Consider the following 20,024-nt stretch of genomic DNA (forward strand, 5'->3'; position numbering starts at 1 on the left):
TTTTTTTTTTTCTTTGAACTCAATTTTGACCCACTGCAAAACAAATTGCTTTTAAAGTTGTCTCCTTCTCCCCTGCCTCTCCCATCCGCCCCACCAATTTCCTGCAGGGTTGTGAACTTGAGTAGATGAGGGAAACGGGAGATCTGAGGTACTGGGTGTCTGTGAAGGCATTTTTCTTTCTAGTTCTTTTCTCCCCGCATCTCAGTTCCTCTTAACACTGATCCTAAGGAGGAACAACCTTTCAAACAAGGCTGTCAAGGACAGCCTTTTCATTTTGCCTCCCACTTCTAAGTCCTGGCAAAGCTGAGACATATTTAAGTAAAAAGAGTCTTGCTTCTTGCAGATTTATTTCCCTCCACATGCCTTTTCATTTTTTTTCTTTCTTTATGTCAAGGGAGTCAGAATGGTTGGATGAAGATGAGAAAAACTCTAATCAGGGCCCTTTTCTTTCTCCCTCTCTCTCTCAGACTGTGGCTGGGCTTTTTGGCCTCAGCAGTTTGCTCAAAGAATGCTGGGTTATTTTCCAAGGCTTTCATTTGTCTGAGATCTTTGGGTTCATGGGAAATGTGGGGGACATGATCCTGGTAATGTGGGTTCTTTAGCCACCTATTTTGGCAGGTTCTAACAAAATGTCTCATAGAAAAGAATTTTGACCCACTATTCCCAATGCTGATGAATTTTTAAGTGCTGGACTTTCTTCCATGACACCTACCTGTGGCAGCTTGAGCCAGGTCTTCTCTGTTCTTAGGGAAAATGGGGAGCAACTGCTGACGTAAGTGGAAAGGGCCTCGATATTCTTCAGGTCACCCTGTAGCACTATCTCATCCCTTTCTAGGTCTGTCTCCCGCCCCGCATCCCATCCTCTCTTTTATAAATTGACTTCTAGTGCCTTTAGCCTATTTCTCCAGATCTTTAATCAACTAAATTGCTTTATTCCAGATTACTTCCATGTTCTCAAATTTTGTTTAAGGTACTGGATCCTAAATCAGAAGAGAAATATTAACCAGAATTGAATCTGACAAAATATCCCTTAACCTTCTTTTTCTGCGATACTTCTGTAAATAATAACCTTGGTTAATGACCTTGGAAAAGCCTGCATGTGCTAACTTTCTAACTTCTGCTTAGCTTCGCGATACAAGGATGAATAAGACACATTCTGATCTCAAGAGTTCCCAAGCTTCGGGGGAAGTCATATACATAAACAGAAATCATATGTGGTAGCACCAACAATTAAGGGAGTATGAATTAAGTGTCTTAGGATTACCTGGAGAAAAACGACTACATCTGCCAAGCGGAGCAGTGAAAATATGCTACTGGTATTTTTATTCAGTTCTACCCCACTTTCTGCCTTTTCTGAAATATCAAGGTTATTAGATTTCTAATCTTGGATACCAACAGTGGATTAAGTCTAAATGTATGCATATCCACAAAGATGCAGAAAAATAAACTTCTAGAAGAGGCAAAATCGTGCAGTTTCACCATTGTAATAATTGTCATGCTGGTTATCAACAATATTCTGAATAGCATTGAAATCAGCACACAATTTTTCTTTAAAAAGGAAAAAATAGTATGACCTTTATCTTTGACATATCAAACCAAATCCCTAGGCATCGAAACATAAATAAATCAACAATAGAAGAGCATAATATGATGGTTTTAATTTTTCTGTACTTTGTATCATTTCTGAATATAAATTCAGATAAAGAAGTCAAATTACCTTTTTTAAAAGGACCTAGTATTCATATATGAGGCAATTGAATCTTGTAGCTAAATGCATGAAAGTGGGTAGGCATGCCACAAATGGCTTGGCTTTTCCCTTTTCCAGTGGAAGAAAATCCCATGACACCCCCTCAGAAAAGTGCTTCCTTTCTCACTGGGCAGCTTTGTGGAATCACGGAGTCTTTTGTCCGGTGGATGGATGTAGGTGCGACCCATGGGGGAGGGGTTAGCAGATTCCATCTGGCCTAGGCAGCAGAATCCTCTTAAAAAGAAAAGAATTAGATTTGTAAAGCAATTTTTCTCAAAGCAAAAGTCAAATGCTAATTGGACCAAGCTCCCCACCGCAGTGAACTGACGCAGTTTGGGGCATCCAGGCTTCTTCTATAAATAGCAAATCTATTTAGAATTTTCTACCTCACCAAAACCGAATCCTTGTTCCCCAGGAGCAGGGCTGGCTGTTATTTGCAGAAGCGGTTGAAAACTCAGAACAGCTACTTTCTTTGCTTTATTGGGGTGATACAGGCTCCATTTTTCATTTTGTCTGTATGTATTGTAGTGGGTGCTCAAGAATTTCTCATTCATTTTGTCTTTATTAGAAGTATACATACTCTGTCTCCTTTCAAAACATTGTTTTAAGCGACCTAGATTACATGCCTATAAACCCCTTTATACGCTTTGAAAGCCAATTTCACTGTTTCTTGGTTTGCTTTCACTATCAGCCGATTTGTCACGTTTCTGAAAAACAATTTATATGTAAATACATCTGCTCTCTATAGCACCCAATGCTCTCCATTGGCCTCTGATTGGCATTAGATTTTGATGGACAGAGATCTATATCTTTTGAAATAACTTTTTAGATACCATAGAAAGTTACAATTAATCATGTATTTTTGTGTTTCTTTTAAAAATTAATATTTTCATTAATTAAATAATACATTTTCATTTTGGAAAAATGAAAACTTTAGTGGAAAAGAGACTTTAAAATCCATCTGTAATGCTGCAATTCAAAGACAACCAATGCTTTTATTTTATAGTTTTCTTTAGTGCACAGTGTTTTAAACATAAAATATCATTGTGATTATTCTGTTTATGTAGTTTTACATTACTCAATTTTTACCTAACGTGGTTTCTGCACTTTAAATGTAATATACATCCCAAACTAAATAGTCTTCATTTAAAGAAATATCATCATTTTCTAGAAAGTAGATATAACTTTAGAAAGTGGAAAGTGCTTTAAAGAATACTCTTTAGCCCTTTATATTAGATGTTAGTATATGCGTATGAAAAATTTTAAACAGAGATTGTATTTTTAACAGCAGATTCCGCGGGAGATAGGACTGTAGTGGAATTATACTTTCGAAGTTACAGAATTCAGAATTATTTAATATTTTCTAGTAAGCATCTATTATTTTGTTTTAAAAACAAAAATTTTGATATTATTCATATTGGTAAGTTAAAATAAGACTTTGGAAATTAAACATCTATCTTTCTGCTATCGCATGTTTTTTCCTTTTTTTCTGGCTTTATCGCAATATAATAGATAATTAGTTGCTTGTATTTTCATTGTACAATTCAATGTTTTTTTTTTCAATTATAGTTGGCATACAATAATATGCTAGTTTCAGTTGTACAGCATAGTGACTAGAGATCTATATAACTCACAAAGTGGTCACCCTACTAAATCAGGTAACTTCTTCCCCCTTACATATTTATTACAACATTGTTAACTATTTTCCTTATGCTACACTTTATATCTCCATGTCTATTTTGTACCTATCCATTTGTACTTCTTAATTGCTTTGCCCTTTTTCACCATCCCCGCAACCTCCCTCCCATCTAGTAGCCCTCAAAATATTCTCTGTATCTATGAGTGTGTTTCCATTGTTGTTATGTTGTTCTTTAGATTCCACATGTACATGAAATTGTGATATTTGTCTTTCTCTATCTGACTTACTTCATTCAGTGCAATACTTGCTAGGTCCATCAAGACAATATCTTTTTACATCTCCTTCATTTTAGCCTGTGCATATCTTTTAATCTGAAGTGAGTTTCTTGTAGGCAGTATATGTAGGGGTCTTTTTTTATCCATTTAGCCACCGTACCTTTTGGTTGGAGCACTTAATTATTTTCCATTTCAGGTACTTGTTGATAGGAAGGTAGTTATTACCACTCCTCATTCGTGTTTTTGGACGTGTTTTTTCTTCTTAAAGAAGTCCCTCCTGTAATACTGGCTTTGTGCTGATAAATTCTTTTAGCTTATTTTTGTCTGAGAGCCTCTGTATCTGTCCTTTGACTCTAAATGATGCTTTGCAGGACAAAGTATTCTTGGTTGTAAATCCTGGGTTTTCATCACATTAAATATTTTGTGCCAAGTCCTTCTGTCCTGCATAGTTTCTTTTGAGAAACCAGCTGCCAGTCTTATAGGTGCTCCTTTATAGGTAACTAAATACTTTTCTCTTGCTGTTTTTAAGATTCTCATGGTATTTAATCTTTGGCATTTTAATTATAATGTGTCTTGGTGTGGGCCTCTTTGGGTTCATCTTTTTTTGGGACTCTCTAAGCTTCCTGGGGTTGTATGTCTATTTCCTTTACCAGGTTAGAGAAGTTTTCCATCATTATTTCTTCAAATAGCTCTTCAGCTTCGTGTTCTCCCTCAGGTACCCCTATGTAAAACACAGATGTTTTTACATTTAATTTTGTCCCATCGGCTTCTTAAATTATTATTATAGTCTTGGCTTCTTTTTTCTTGCTGTTCTCATTGGATGTCCTTGGCTTCCCCATCCTCTATATCAGTGGTTCGTTCTTATTCTTTATCCATTCTGTTTATTCCATCCAATATACTCTTCATTTCAGATAATGTGTTCTTCATTTTTGACTGGTTCTCATTTATAATTCCCATTTCTATTTTTATGTTTTTTATCTCTTTGTTAAAGTTCTCACTGAGTTCATCTATACTTCTCCTAAGTTCATTGAGCATCTTTATAACTAGTATTTTGAACTCTGCATCTGTTAGTTTGCTTGACTCCATTATTCCTGGATCTCTGTTCTGTTCTCTCATATGGTTTCTGCTTCTTTGTCTTCCCATTTTGGTTGACTTTCTGTGTCTGTTTCTATGTATTAAGCAAAGCTCCTAGTCTATTAGTGTGTCTTTGTGTAGCAGGTGTCTAGTAACACATTCTTGAGACGGGTTTAGCTGTAGGCCAAGTTTAACCCCAGCTTGTGCCCCTCCGAGGCCACCTGTTAAGATCAACAAGCAATCCACAGATTCTGTGCTTATAGTTCCCTCAAAAGGCCACACCAGAAACCAAAGTCAGCTGCTGCCAGTGTGGGTCTTAGAATTGGCTCAGCAAGGAGCACTGGACTCACCAAGGATATAATTGAATGTGGCTTGCGTGGGGCCACATGTTGGGGGAGGTGGAGTTTCAGAGAATCTTCTGGGCAGAACAACCTCTGTTATCCAGTTTGATGATGTCTCAGCTTTGGCTGCGCTGAGTCTATACTGGGAGGGGGAGGGCTCAACAGAGGGACAATGGATATTGCCAGTGCTTCTTCCTGGGAGAAAGATGTGCCTCCAGTCCTCGCTCCAACAACCCAATGTCCGCATATAAGTCCTTGGTGCCCCCACACTGGTGCTCAGAGCCAGCAGGTCCATCACTGCGAAAGTCCACTTGCAGGTATGGCCCCTTTAAGGGGAACATCCACAACTTCCAGCTGTTGCTGCTGCAGCCTCTGTCTCACTCAGCTGCTCAAGTCCAGGCAGCCTTGCATCCTTGCCCCGTCCTACCTTCTACTGTTGCAGGGCAATTTCTTATTTCTCTCCCTAGCTGTAGGGCTTCTGTTCATCTAGACTCCATGCAACTTTACTTGCTGTTTTCTCTGTGTTTCAATCACAACTTTGATTTGGTTGCCAGAGGGATGAATAAAGCCTCTATCATCTATGTCATTTTCTCTGGGATCCTCCTTTCTTTTATAATTAAAAAAAATAGTGATTATGTAAGTTAGATAACATTTTTAAAATATTGAATAGAAATTAATTTTCTACTGTTTCATTTATGCCTGAGACTACATCTGTGCATAAAGGAATGTGTTGGATTTTGTATTCAAGGAAAAATGTTGGTTTGTTTTGAGCACCGTAAACAAAACCAAATCACAAGTTCACACCTTGTATATTTGAAACAATCTGATCCTTTTCTGAAACTCATAACTTTCCAAAACTTTAACATTATCTTGGCCATTTTTCTTTTTCATGTGAGCTCCTGTTCATGGGTAGGAAATCATGGAGGGATCTATGCACAAGTATCACCAGAATTGGAAAGAAAAAGCACTTAGAGCAGAAACTATATCAACTAGAATTTCCATAGGAAGATAGAAGAGAGGAAGATGAAATAAGTCATAGACAAAGGGAAGGGGTGCGCTCAGGTTCATCATTCCAGTCAAGGAATCCAGCTGCTTTGAAATTTAGCACTGCTACCTGGAGATGCTAATTGATATGTGTCTCTGCAACCCTTACTTCTATAGGGTGAAAAATTAACTCACTTAGATGGAAAATGCTGTCCTGAATGTGTCCCAAGCAATGGCTATTGTGTTTATGAAGAAAATGCAAAATTTGTGAGTATTGAGCTAATAATTGGATACTATTAAAAATTAATAATTCAAAATTAATTTAACGAGGGGGTATTACTTTCTTATTTCTTTCGTGTATGCATTTGTTCAACAAATGTGATTGTAGACCTATCGCGTGCCAGGTACTGGGGATGCAGAAGCTAACACAGCAGGTAGAGTCCATAGTATCATGGAGCTTACGTTCTAGAGTGAAGAGATGAAGGACAGAATAAAGCAGCTTAAGGGGACTAGAGAGTAACTGGGGGAGGGAGGTGCTCTTTTACGTAACATGATTGGGGAAGTCCTCTCCTATAGAGAAAATCGAGCAAAACCTAAAGGACGTGAGGGAGCAAGCCACACGGATACCTAGAAGGGGGAGTGTTGGTGGTGGTGGGGCATATACCAGGAAGAGGGGGCAGCAAATGACAAAAGCCTGAAGCAGAGTGTCCTTGGCATGTTCAAGAAACAGAAAGAGAGTGGAATCAAGTGACTGAGGGGAAAAGGAATTGGCAATAAGGTCCAGTAGGTAGCCTGGATGCCACGATAAAGATGTTTCTTTTACCCTGACGCAGATGGAAGCTGCTGGGGAATTCTGAGCAGAGCAGTGCTATGATCCGGCTTACTTGTGAAAAGATCATTTAGGCTGTTACATGGGCCAGTGAAAGAAGGAGGCAGGTCTGGAAGTAGGTGGTGCAGTTAGAAGGTTTTTACGGTAGTCTAGAAAAAGGGTGATGGTAGCTTGGTCTAGGGAAGAAGTAGTGAAAAGTGATCAGGCTTTCGATTTATTGCAGAGGGAATTGAAACGATTTTGGTGGACAGCATGTGTTGTAAAACTCTATTTGCTAAGGTTTTATTTCTCCCCATGTCTGTACTTTTTTATTGTATACCCAAAGGAAAAAAAATTTATGTTAATCTCTTCAAATTTACTCTATTTATATCACTCATATGGGGTTTTGAAATGTTGACAAATTTATTGTGTTTTGAAAAATATGCCAGTAGATCATAAGTAAAACTGCTTCACTGACCAATCAGAATAGGATTATCAGAATTAGGATTAGGTACTTTGATTTGTGAACTTATTTCTATACACTTTTTCTTTATGATCTGCATAGATTACATCTGTCAACGTGCCGATATTCTGTATTGTGTAGGGTTAATGTGCAGGCTCCAGAGTGACATCCCTACTATGATTTTGGGCAAGTTTGTTAATCCTCAAATGTAAAGTAGGGATGACAGTGGTATTTACCTCATGGGTCTATTGAGATGATAAGTATAAAGCACTTAGAACAATCCCTGGCACATACACAAAAAGCTTTAAAAATGATGTTATTATTATTGTTATGCTGTTGGCAAATAACAATTCTTTGTTTCATAGTGATATTTCAGTTTAGTCACCCTTGTTTCTTAAGAATTTAAGAGAGTGAAGGTTCCCGATAAATGTTGAATCTGCATTTCTCAATTATAGTATTAATTTTCCTGCTCAATCATAGTATTAATTTTTGGAGTTAAATGAAACTCAGTGGAATTAAAGAAAAGCAATTTTTAAAAATATGTACAAATCCTCATAATGCTCTGTAGTACCAAACAAGATTCAAGAATTTGCCCTTACAAGTTTAGATCTCTCGACTGAGAAGTCCTTCATAGTTAGGGGAATTGAAGCCAAGTGCTCAGGCACAAAGTGAGATTAAGAATTCAAAAATATTTCCTAGGCATGTTGTCTTCCCCTCACATTGGTATGCTTTTCTTGTTTTTTAATATTGATAGATTTTATTTCTATTCATAACCAGTGAATAAAATTGCTTGTTACTTGGGGGAAAATGGATAGTTCCTAATGAAAAAATAAATAGATCAGCCTAATGGTGGTTTTAGTGGTATAATAAATACATTTTTCTTTGTTCCTAGATGTCTTCAAATACTAGTGAAGTTAAACATATCCCAGTAAGTATAGATTTTTAACTTGTGTATAAATATTTCAAAATTGTTTTAACCAATGATCTGCATAAACTGTCCTGAGGAACCTTAATGCTTTTAGTATTTTTAATAATCATGTTTGATGGCTATGGTCTAGACTTAAGAATCTTAATGATAAATAAGACTTTGATTTATTGGACTTTTCCTCACTTCTTTAGCTTATTTTTCCCCACAATTTATAACTAATATTTCTCCAACTATAGCCCCTATATACATCCTTTGTCTTCCTTGTGATAATTTTTTCCACCTGATTTTTTCTGGCCTAGAAAGCTCAGTTTAGTCATTAGTACAATTTCATGTACTGCAAAGCATTGAAGAGAGGAGCTTTTTGGATCGGAGGAGTGTTCATTCCCCACGCAATATGGAGCATTCATTCTCCCTAGGTTGTTTGCAAGACAACATTGTATGGTTTGTTTTTAAGGCAAAGTGCAAGCATGTATTTTTTTTTAACCAAGCAAGCTTATAGTGTGGGAGGTTATAGAATAAGGGGGCCAAGAATCTGGTTTGTCTTGAAATGGAAGGAAAGAACTACTTTCTCAAGATAATATTCCTCATTTTCCTAATAGTGTCATTCATTGTTGCTAAATATTGTCACATTAATTGTTTGGAATGTTTAATATCATTAAACATTGATATCATTAAACATTGATATTAAACATTGACAAGTTGGCTTAATACACCTTTCATCAAATCTTTATTTTAAAATATGCTCTTCTCTCCTGTTTTACCTCCTTCATCACCCCAAAACTTTCTAGTAGGAGTGTTTGTCTCTTTCATGTATCCAGGGCAAGTGGGATAGCAAGCAAAACAAAACAAAACAAGACAAGACAAAACAAAATGCCTTTATAATTAACTTTGGATCCTCTGTCAAAATACTCATGCTTATCACCATAATTTGCTTGGCTGAAAAGAATATTTTATTTTGAGACAGCCCATGCACATCTACAGTGCACTGAAAATGCACCTTCAAAAACTTTCACTTTAAGAATACAGTGACTCTACTGCTCTCTCGCTGTAGTAACCATGAGGAAATACAGGGTTTTAACCAGCTTCCCATTGTTATTCCACAGATTGTATTTAATGTATCTGGTAATCACTAGGTACATAATAATCCTTTCTGGTGTTTTTTTGGTGAGATAGTTTGAGAAACAGATGTTCTATGCTACACGGTTTATCTTTCTACCTGGGTTCTACTTTAAAATAAACCAACTAAAAACAAAGAAGGAGAAATACTATCCTTTAGAACTCTTCTACTATTGTCTTAGTTCAGAGTTAGGTTTGGCATGGTAGTAATCAGGAGCCTTCACTTTGTCCCTTATGACGATTATTAATTCTCTATCAACAAACTGTCTTCTGAATCTCCGCATTCTGATAACAATGTCATTTTTTTGCTGTTTTGTGTAGGAGGGGGAGAAATGGGAGGATGGCCCTTGCAAGGTGTGTGAGTGCCGGGGGGCTCAGGTAACTTGCTATGAGCCCTCTTGTCCACTGTGTCCAGTGGCCACACTAGCCCAGGTGGTGAAGGGACAGTGCTGTCCAGAATGCACATCAGGTGAGTCCATGTTCGATTTATTTCTGAGATATTTTACTGCCAAAAAATTCAGAAGGACCTCTTTTTTACCCCCCTTGCTTTTATTTTTGGTCATCCACTTGATTTTTTGCTGTGTTTGTTTTTTTCTTCCTTTCTAATTTTTCTAACAAATGATGTTAATTAATCTTTGTCCATGTATTTGCCAAACAACTGATTATGAAAATGTGACCTTGGGCAAGTCATTGACCCTCTCTAAATCTTAATTTTCTTGTAGATAAAATGTGCCTTATCTACCTTACAAAGTTATTGTGAAAATCAAATAACATAATATTTAAAACTTGTAAAGGCAAAGGTATGTTAGATTGTTTCATTTTTGAGAATATTAGCAATTGCTGAAAGTTTGTTATGAATGTCCTTTTTTTAAGGTGAACTGTTTAACAGATGGTTCCTTTTGTAGTTCTCAAATGGGTTTTTGAAGTTTAAAGACTCATTAATTTCTTCCAAAAGAAAATTTTATCTGCAACTCTGCTTTCAAATCACCTGGGGTTGAATTAGTTCCAGTTAATAATTGTTGGCAAGCACTAGAGTTACTCTGGCTGAGCAGTAATTTGCCTATAAGCTTAGTCTCTCAGAGAAGTGGCATTTTCTTCCATTCATATTTCATAACGAATTGTTTTCATCTGTGGGTTGCAATTTTTCATATTGGCAGTTGTTCTTGTTGCACTCAACTTATTTTGGCTAATCACAGTGGTTCTGTGAAGAGTTTACCATGGGAAAAGCTAAGCATCTTTATGGCTTTATCATGTTACCTTCACCAACGTGGCTCTCTGGGCTTTTCCAACACAAATATTTAGCATATTATAATGCACCATACCTTGAAAATCGGGTTCTTGACAGCTTAAAAACCTGAAAGAAGTCCTTTGCTGACAATTACCACTAAATTCGGTGATAATCCCAATTATTGGGAATGAGATTTGAAATTTTGCTAAAAACTAGCTGTATTTTTTTAAAAGAAAGTAATGATTTTTAAAAATTGTAGGTTTTAAGATTTAACTTTTTATGTACATCGAAGCTGAAGAACATCTGAAAAATCATAAATTTTAAAATCTGTTTATATCATATATTGTGGAGCTGGTCATTCCTTTTTTGAGAGGCGTTCTAGCAGATAGAAACATTAATAGGGCCGATTCGGTAACGTTTTTTAGCATCTTTAATTTGAGGCTACGGGAGATGGCGATAGTGTTTCAGATAAGGAGAGATTCTTGGAAATCTTGCATCGAAATAATTTTTTTTTTTTCTGTTTAGAGGCCTTTTTCATGCCGAAGTGCCAGAGTTTTCTGTTCTTTATGTTCTATACTGGTTCATATACCCTGTAGATTCTTTTTTGGAAAGATTAAGAGAAGTCATATGGTCTTAACTGTGTTTTCTTCTTCTTTGTCTTCGATTGCAGTTCATTGCCATCCAGACTGCTTGACCTGCTCTCAATCTCCAGACAACTGTGACCTCTGCCAGGACCCCACAAAGTTGCTGCGGAACCGACAGTGTGTACACAGCTGTGGTCCAGGATTTTACCAAGCTGGAGCTCTCTGTTTAGGTATGGCTCCAGGCGTACAGCCCAGAGGTGGGCTGAGGCTGACTGGTGCCAAGGAGGGCTTCATGAATGCAGGAAATGTACAACTTTCAAAAACCACTAGTAGAGGGTAATATCATTCATGAGTTATTTGGCCTCTACCCGCAGATCTCTTTTTTCTAACATTTTACAGGAATCTTGATGCTAACTGGGAGATAGATGATGGGGAGGGCAGATGCTTGTTAGATATTTTTTATTTTTATTTTTTAAAGACCTTCAAGGATTTATTAAAACACTGAGTTAATCTAAGATAGAGCTTTATAATTGATGTGGACCTTCTAGTTCTCTTACTAGAACTCTCTTATTTTGCAAATGGGGAATCTGTGGGACAGAGAATTAGCTGGCTTGCTCAATATCACACAGATAATTGATAATGGAGCTTATCTCTTTTGGGTTACCAAAGAATCCAGAATGGATTTATGTGCATCTTAGAATCTTATACATCTAAGAAAGAGAACTCACCTGGGACAATTTGGCTTGGTTGAGGCCAAATTATTATTACTTTTTCCCTATCTCTGACTCAAAGAGTTAATTATCAGTTTAAAATATGGAGGTTCATACTCTGGCTGTAAGTATTTAACCTCTCTGTATAAGAATTTAACCTCTCAGTATTCTTATCTGTAAAGTGGAGTAATACTTCGACCTTCCTCAAAGGGTTCTTGAGAGGATTAAGTGCATCAATACATGTAAACTGCCTAGAATAGTGTGTAGGATATAGACGGGACTCAATAAAATTAACTACTTTTATTATTTTTGTAGTTATTCACTTATTTCTACTTTCCTGATTCATAATCGTCAGCATTTTGAAAGATATTTATATCTCTGCCATAGATTGTAGAAGAAAAAAGGCAGGAATAGTCTTGTAAAATAGTTGAGTGAAAAAGATATTGGGGACTACTGGACAAGAAGAAAAGAACACAGATCCCTGAGCCAAACTGCCTGGCTTGAAACGCCAGCTTCATGTGACCTTGGGCAAGTTTTCTAACTGCTTTGAGCTTGTTCCTCATCTGTAAAATGGGAATTAATAATATCTACCTGATATGTTTGTCATGAAGATTAAATGCATTCATATATTTAAAGCACTTTGTGTAGTGCCTGGCATGAAATATGTGCTATATAAATAAATGAAGGCTAAGTTATTTTCCTGCCTTTCTTGTTCTCTGTGATCCCAGGGCCTCAGAATTGGGCTGTGTAGGATGTGGCACTGGGGTCCTGTCTTTGAGCTAATCAGAGCTTCCCTTTTTCTTTCTCATAACCTTGTGCGGAGCCAGCCTGCCAGCCTCAGTGCTCCACGTGTACTAGTGGGCTGGAGTGCTCTTCCTGCCAGCCTCCTTTGCTGATGCAACAGGGACAGTGTGTATCCACCTGTAGAGATGGCTTCTACCAAGATCGCCACTCCTGTGCAGGTAACCACCAGCTGGGTCACTGGAAAAAGCCACTCCCTACCCCCAAACCATCCAGGGCCACCAGGAGCTATAAACGGCTTTTCAAGTAAGAGAAGAAATTCTAAATGAGATACCTGATGGGATGAGAACAGTGGGTGAGAGAGATGACCCATGTTGTGATTAGAGCCTTAGTGCTTTAGTGATGCCCACGTGTGATGTGATTTCTAGAAGCCCTTCTGCACACATCTAGGGGCACTGACACAGTATTTAATTAACCCCATACTTTTGATTCAGAATTGTCATTATGCTATAAGTTAGATTCCTTTGTAGTAGGGCTTAAATGAAAATGAAAGAGAAAATACATCTACATATTTTTTAAACTTTATTTCCACCTAAAGAGAGAGAGTAACAGAAAGAAGAAAGTGACATCATAGTAACAAACTTAGACAAAAACAATAGTAGGCATTTAAATTTATTCTTATTTTACTATCTATATATTTTAGTAGCTTTATATACGTACTTTTATTTTTAATTAAGATCTAGTTGAAATTCTCAATATCAGAACAGTATCTAGAGGTGACAGTAGTCTCGATATAATTTAATTTGTTGTTTGTATTTGACTATTTTTCAATAGTGATTATAATCATGGGTCTAAGTAAAAAAGTAAATGTATAAGAATTTTTAAAATGCAGAAATGAGAGGAGGTTATTACCAAGATAAGGGGCAGAGTCCTGAGCTTGTCTTCCAGAGAAGACAGAGAATCAGATGTGCCCAGAAGCTAAGGCAGGTGTGCAGTGGCAGGTAAATCTAAAAAGGCAGACATGCCAGAGGGAGGGACTAGGATGTCACTCAGTGAATTGTGGTAGCTACACTCTGCAGCTGAGCAGGAGAAGGGCATATCCATGAGGTGCATCAGAAGGTGGGCCATGCTGAGGGTCAGCTGCTATGCTCCTCTCTTTCATGCCCTTGGTTAGATTTTTAGGACAATCTTTTGAAAGGAAAATATTAAAAGAGAATAAGTGTATGGTGTTCTACAGAGGTAAGAAATGTATAAGAATGTACAGAAATGTATAAGAATGTACAGAATAAATGTACAGAGGTGCAGGCTGAATGAGCTCTAAGGCATGTGAAGGTCCTATGTGGAGGAGGCTGCTGGCCCCTTCATGCCAGGTCATGGCCAGAAGCATGGCCCATGGGATTATGGAAGCCTCTTAAAAGGAAACACTAGGACTGTCTGTGCCCTGCAGTTGTAAGGATAGTGGCACCTGTCCTGTGGCCGGTCACATTGTGGAATATGGGAGGCATGCTACCTTCAGCGTCTGCTTGAGAGCTCTTTGAGGACTGTAGGAATGTCTTATTTATCTCTATATCCCCAACATCAAGGGCTGCACAAAGTACTCAGCATTTGTTGAACAAGCGTTTGATGAATGGAGGAATGTACTATCCCTTGGTGATCCTTGAAGGACCAGTGTTTCAATAGAAATTTTAGCCATAAAAGAGAAAAGAAGGCTTAATGTTTATGACTTATCATATTCTATTTACCTGTTATTTTAGAACAGGCTCAAAGTGGGCACTTACAAACAGCTTTGTAAGTGTCTAATGCTTGGGCAATTTAGGTAAATTGCTGAAATTTCAATTTGACGAAGTTATTGAATGTATTCTTTATACCTTTCTTCTATCCCATCAAAGAGACCTCCTGCTAGCACTCCTGTGACAGATTTGCCTTTAAAAGGGAATTAATTTTCCTTAGATTTTATTCTCCCTCCATACCACTTCCACCCCCTGCCACACATCACACATACATATTTACTTTTTTCTTTGTTTTCTTTTCTGTTTCTTTGGTGGGGGCATTTTTCTTTCTCCCATGCCCGGTGTTTTAATTGCTGATGTTAATGCTGTTTTAGGGCACTTTGGAATAGGAAATGTTTCATTTGATTACTGGTTTAGGTAATCACATTCCATCCACATCCCCATACACAAATGCCTCTACTAGAGAGTTGCTGGAAAAATTTCTTAATGCTCCCTCCAGGGAATTAAACCAATTTGCTTTAGTTCAGCCTGTTTGCATTTTTATGTATAAAATGAGAAGAAAGAAGAAAGCAAGAGGAGACAGAGAGAAAAGAAGAGAGATGATCTTAAAAATTAAAACTAAATTTGTGAACAATTTCCATATACTATCTCCATGTTGAGACTACCCATATAATCTTTCCAAATAAGCTTACTGATTATTGGCATTTTTTTTTTTGGAGTATTTCTGCTAGTATCATTTTTGGTGACTTTTCGTCATTGACCTTGGAGGTCAGTCAGTCAACCAGTGCTCTTCCAGGATGTGCTAAACTTTGAAAAAGAAGCCTGCCATTCTATGGTAACAACAGGTTTTTTCTGGATGGCTTCCTCTTGGCAGGGTCATTTATGTTATGACTGGCACGATTCGCCACTTTATTGACCCATTAAAACCAACAGAAAGTGAACACGGTACTAAAGAAACTAATTATCAGAAATTACCTGATTAATATTCATGCTCATTCTGTTGAACATAGGCAGAGTGAAAATGTAGTGCAAAGTCGTGTCACATCAACATGGCTCTTCGACAAAAGAGTTTGAGCAGGTAAACCAGAGAGGAGTGAAAGAAGGAACGAGTCCTACCAGAGAATCACATCCTTGAGGGACCTTACCGTTTTGACTTTCCCTTGAGTTTGTGGCGTACACACATACACACACATATGCATACAAATGTGGACATATTTGTATGCACATATTAATATTATTGTTACATTCTTGTGCTTGACTAAATTGAATAATGTTGTACATGTAGATTATACTATGCACCTCACACCAGTTCCTGTTTCATTTTTCCTGCCTTCCCCAACCTTGGAGTTTGATACTTTGACCCCTTTACCTTAAGGCTCTGTACCACTCAATTTATATACCAAACTCAGTTGGAGACAGGCAATGCGTAAGTTGCCTCTTCCCCACAGCAAGTGGGGCCAAGTTGTGATCACCCTCGTAGTGCCCCTAACTCATCTTTTAGGCCTGGCATGCAGGCCTGTATCTTAACCCTTAGGCTTCTTTGCCACTGGCTGGGATCTGGTCCAACATCCCTACCCACCCTATCTCACTCTTCTTGACCCTGTGGACATCAGGTCCTAGGACTAGGCTTCCTGCCACCGTGTCCTGTTGTGACCCATTTCCAGGAATTAATAGCACATCTCTTAACCACCTCCAGCCTGATGGTCAGGCTTGACCCCTGTATGGATGCTCCTTGTCCTTCCCCCTACAACACCACATAACCTTGCATCCTTCCTGCATGGCTCTTGGTTACCACTTGTCCTGGATATATTGTATTCTCTCTATCAGAGTGGTAGTTCCATTGCCTCTTCTTAGAAGCCTTTATATAAATTTAAATCTGGATCCAGACTGAGCTCACCATGTCCCGAGGACATTTTTTCTTGCTTACCATGTTCCTCTTTTCAATCAACACCCTGTTCCACTCTGTTTGGATCATTGAACTGTGCACACAAATCCTAGAAATAAGAGTCCAGAAGAAGAAAAGTTAAAACACCCAAATGAACAGATATCATGCAGAGTATGTTTAAAATGAGTAGCTCAAAGACTGCAGACTTTAAGTAGAGAAAGGGTAGAATTTAGCCCATTTTTATATGTGTATCAATATTTGTTTTGTCTCCTTAAAATTGTTCACACAGGCCTAGGGATGGAGCTGTGTGTACCCCATGCCAAGTGCTGCCTTCATTCTGCAGACTCAGAGTTAGGAGGGAGTGCAACACAGTGCCTAGGACCATAAGCTTGGGAACCAAATCACCTGGATTCTGTTCTTAGCTCTGTTACTACAAACAGCATAATTCTTTAACTCCGTGCTTCAATTGCCATGTGGGTAAAGCAGACATAATAACATCTACAACATAGCTTCGTTGTGAGGATTAGATGAGTAAATTCACATGTGTCCTTTAGAATGGTGCCTGGTCCCTGGTAAGCCCTGCATATATGTTAGGAGACTTGGATTTCTGCTTTCTACTGTCCTTCCCTGTTCTCTGTCCTTCACTCCTCTTGTTCATTCCCTTTTTAGCACTGCTGCAGGTACTGAGGATATGAACATAAATAAGACTCCGTCTTTGCCTATAGTGAGCTCGTAGTTAAGGCAAGGTTTAGCTACTGTTTACAGAGACACATAAATAGGTAAAAACACAGACACAAAGACCCGTGCAGTTTATTCCATATCTGATTGCTGTGTGGTCATAGATTTTGAAACTTAAAGAATAAAAGATTTGAACTCTACCACTTATTGCTACAGGGCTTGGGGGAAGTCATTTAATCTCTTTGAGCCTCAAATTCCTGAACTATAAAATGGGGACAATATTATCGGCTTCAAACCATCATTATGAAGGTCAGAAAAGATGTTAGAAAATGTAAATATATTATGCCTGGCACATAGTGTGTATTAGACACAAAAGGCAGCTATTGCCATTATTGAATTTGTTCCTTTATTCTTCAATTTATGAGGATGAAAACCAAATAGTTTTTATTAAGAAGCAAAGAGTCATGCCATTACTTTCTGATTTAAAATAAAGTCTACTTTTATATGTTATGGAGGAGTAAACGTAATATAGAGAACAGTTCACTCTATTCATCACAATAAGTTAAAATCCTTTTATTTTCTTTAAATGCTCACATTAAATTATGTGAATCTATAATTACTTGTTCCTTAGCCAATATTATGGTATATTTAGAGGGAAAACTTGTGAGAAAACCTATAAAATTTACATATAGGATGCTGACCTAGCTGAGATTTAAAGGCTGCGGCTGAACAGAGGAACTTCTAAAGCTAATTTTTTGTTGGAACTATGTTTGACTAGAGCATCCCAATCATTTGTGGAAACGAAGCACTAACCCCTTGGAGCCAGGTCCAAAGCAGTGAAGACTTAATGGATCTTGGCATTAAATTCCAGCATGTGGCTTAGCCCAGCCTAGCCATGCCAGGAGTAGACCTTTTGGCAAAAGCATTTATGACATTGTTTTTCTGCAATCTTCAAGAAGGCGGGAGAACCTCTTTGTTCTGTAGGGATTGTCATTTTCAAGCTTGTACTCTCCACGGCCCATCCCCCATCTCCCAGAATTTGAAGGTCAGTCCCAATTTTATATTCACTTTGGGGGCCCAGCACATCCTACTGCTTGGTCTTCACTCATTTTTTGTTCTGCTTTTCAAATCTTATGCATTGTCCAAATCTTCTCTGGCATTCGAGGGCAATTATAATCTCTCACTTATTGTTAAATACCTGTAAAGGGGACTTATTGCATCAAGTGATATTCCTGTCTCCTCCATTCTGTTCATGCAGCGAATGTTTGCCGAACCTCTTCCATGTACCTGGCTCTGGAGATAGAGCAGTGAACCAATAGACAACTGCCCTATAGTTAAGGAACTTATTTTCTCAGAGGGAGGAGAGTGTCAATAAATAAGTAAATAAGTAATTTCAGAAAGTTACCATTCTATGAATTCATTACTATCAGTGCTATAAAGACAATTTTAGAATGTCTATTGTGGGAAGTGATGGATTATTGAGGCAGGAACAGTTCCGAATTTTAAGCTTATAGTTCCGAATTTTAAGCTTATATAAGGCCTCTGGAATAATTTTTGACTGAAGAGCGTGTGTTCAGCCCTGCATGGAGGAGAAGGGACAGGATGTACAGGCACGCCGACTCTGGCACGCAGGTGCCCTGTCTTCCGTTTAGCTTCTGTTATTTACTCCCTGTCAGCACCTCCTGATGAAGTGTAGCCTCAGGGAGATCACAGAATCTCTATTTTTCCCATTCCTCTTTTTCTTCCTTCAGTTCCTCCTTAAGATAGTTGGGTGCCTCATCAGTGCTGGAACGATGACTCTAAAAAAAACTGTCGTTGGAACTTTGGGAGTGTCCATGGACTGTTTTAAGCCGTTCAGAAGGGTGGACGACGGGATTTCCCTCCTAAAATGTGCAATTTCTTGAGTAAACTGGACCTAGGGAAGCAGGTGACAGTGGCATTTTAAGTCCCTTCTTTTCTGGGTCATTCAGTAAAGGATACGCAGAGAGAAGAAGGAAAAAGCAGCTGGTGGTGTTTTGCCTGAGATCTTTCGTGTAGCAGGAGACTGGCTATGTTTGGAATTTGTCCGTGCTGCTTATAGACCCTGGCTGTGTATGCCAAAAGAAAAACGACCGAACAAAAGGATCACATACCAGGAGAGAAAGCCCGCCACAAATGCAAGGGAGTTTATCTTCCAGACAGATCTTATTCTTCTTGACAAATCTGAACCCCCAAATATTTCGGCTATGGATTACAAACTAGTGACAAGTCTTCTGGCTTTTTGCCCAGTTCCTAGGGTTCTCAGTTATTTTAGCTAGACTGTATGGCACACATTCTTTCTGTCTCTTTCCCATTCCCCGCCCTAATGTTCTCGCTGTTTCACCTTCCCCTCCCTTTTCATGCTGCCCACAGCACTTCCATGTTATCGCTGCCCAGATCTGAGCAGGTATGCTAGAGCAGCCAGGAAGTCTGAGAACTCACCCCATCAAAAACTTGGTTTTGGTTGTTGGTTGCTCCTTTGGTTCTTCAGTTTCTGTAGACAAATAGGTATTACTCAAAGTATTACTGGAGAAATCAAGAGCCATTTCATTAACAGGAGCTGAAGAAAAACCCAGAGAGTCCTGGCAGCTGGGGATTTCCAATGGTCACAGTAAATGAGTGGAATCTGAGGATTCCATTTGGCTCATCAAGCTAGGTCTAGGGTCACTGCATTGAAAATCCTGTTGTAGATTAGGAATATAGGTAGAGGGCTAAGAGATTGAAAGGATAAGCATGCTTCCTGTGAGCTGGCATGTCTGCCTTTTCCTCTGACTTGCATACCAGTGAAAAACTAGTGGCTTATAAATCTCTCTCCCTGTGGACCTGCCAAGCCTCCATCAGCTGGGAGGCCTTGTCTTCAGTTCAAGCTCTGAGTCTACAGAAGTCTCATAAAAATTCAAATATGTTACCCGAGATGAATAAATCATTTGGCTGTATCACAAATGTGGTTAATTGATTAACTAGCTATTTACCCAGCATGTGCCTTAGGACTATAGGCTTTTTTTTTCCTCCTTTAGTAATTTTTTCCACCTAAATACCAAATAAATTCATGTTTATTCCAAAAAATAATTTCAT

The 20,024-nt window shown here is 38.3% G+C and overlaps 1 protein-coding gene across 1 annotated transcript in view; it reads left to right on the forward strand.

Annotated features, from left to right (window-relative positions):
* Window positions 1–20,024, forward strand: part of FRAS1 (Fraser extracellular matrix complex subunit 1) — a 421,815-nt gene that overhangs the window by 192,060 nt on the left and 209,731 nt on the right. The window contains exons 10-14 of the mRNA XM_011360633.2: window positions 6,238–6,327; window positions 8,224–8,259; window positions 9,697–9,844; window positions 11,274–11,417; window positions 12,725–12,859. Of these exons, the coding sequence (XP_011358935.1) occupies window positions 6,238–6,327; window positions 8,224–8,259; window positions 9,697–9,844; window positions 11,274–11,417; window positions 12,725–12,859 (553 nt within the window). The remainder of the gene's footprint in view (window positions 1–6,237; window positions 6,328–8,223; window positions 8,260–9,696; window positions 9,845–11,273; window positions 11,418–12,724; window positions 12,860–20,024) is intronic.

Source organism: Pteropus vampyrus, unplaced genomic scaffold, assembly GCF_000151845.1.
Source record: "Pteropus vampyrus isolate Shadow unplaced genomic scaffold, Pvam_2.0 Scaffold56, whole genome shotgun sequence".
Lineage (NCBI taxonomy): Eukaryota > Metazoa > Chordata > Mammalia > Chiroptera > Pteropodidae > Pteropus > Pteropus vampyrus.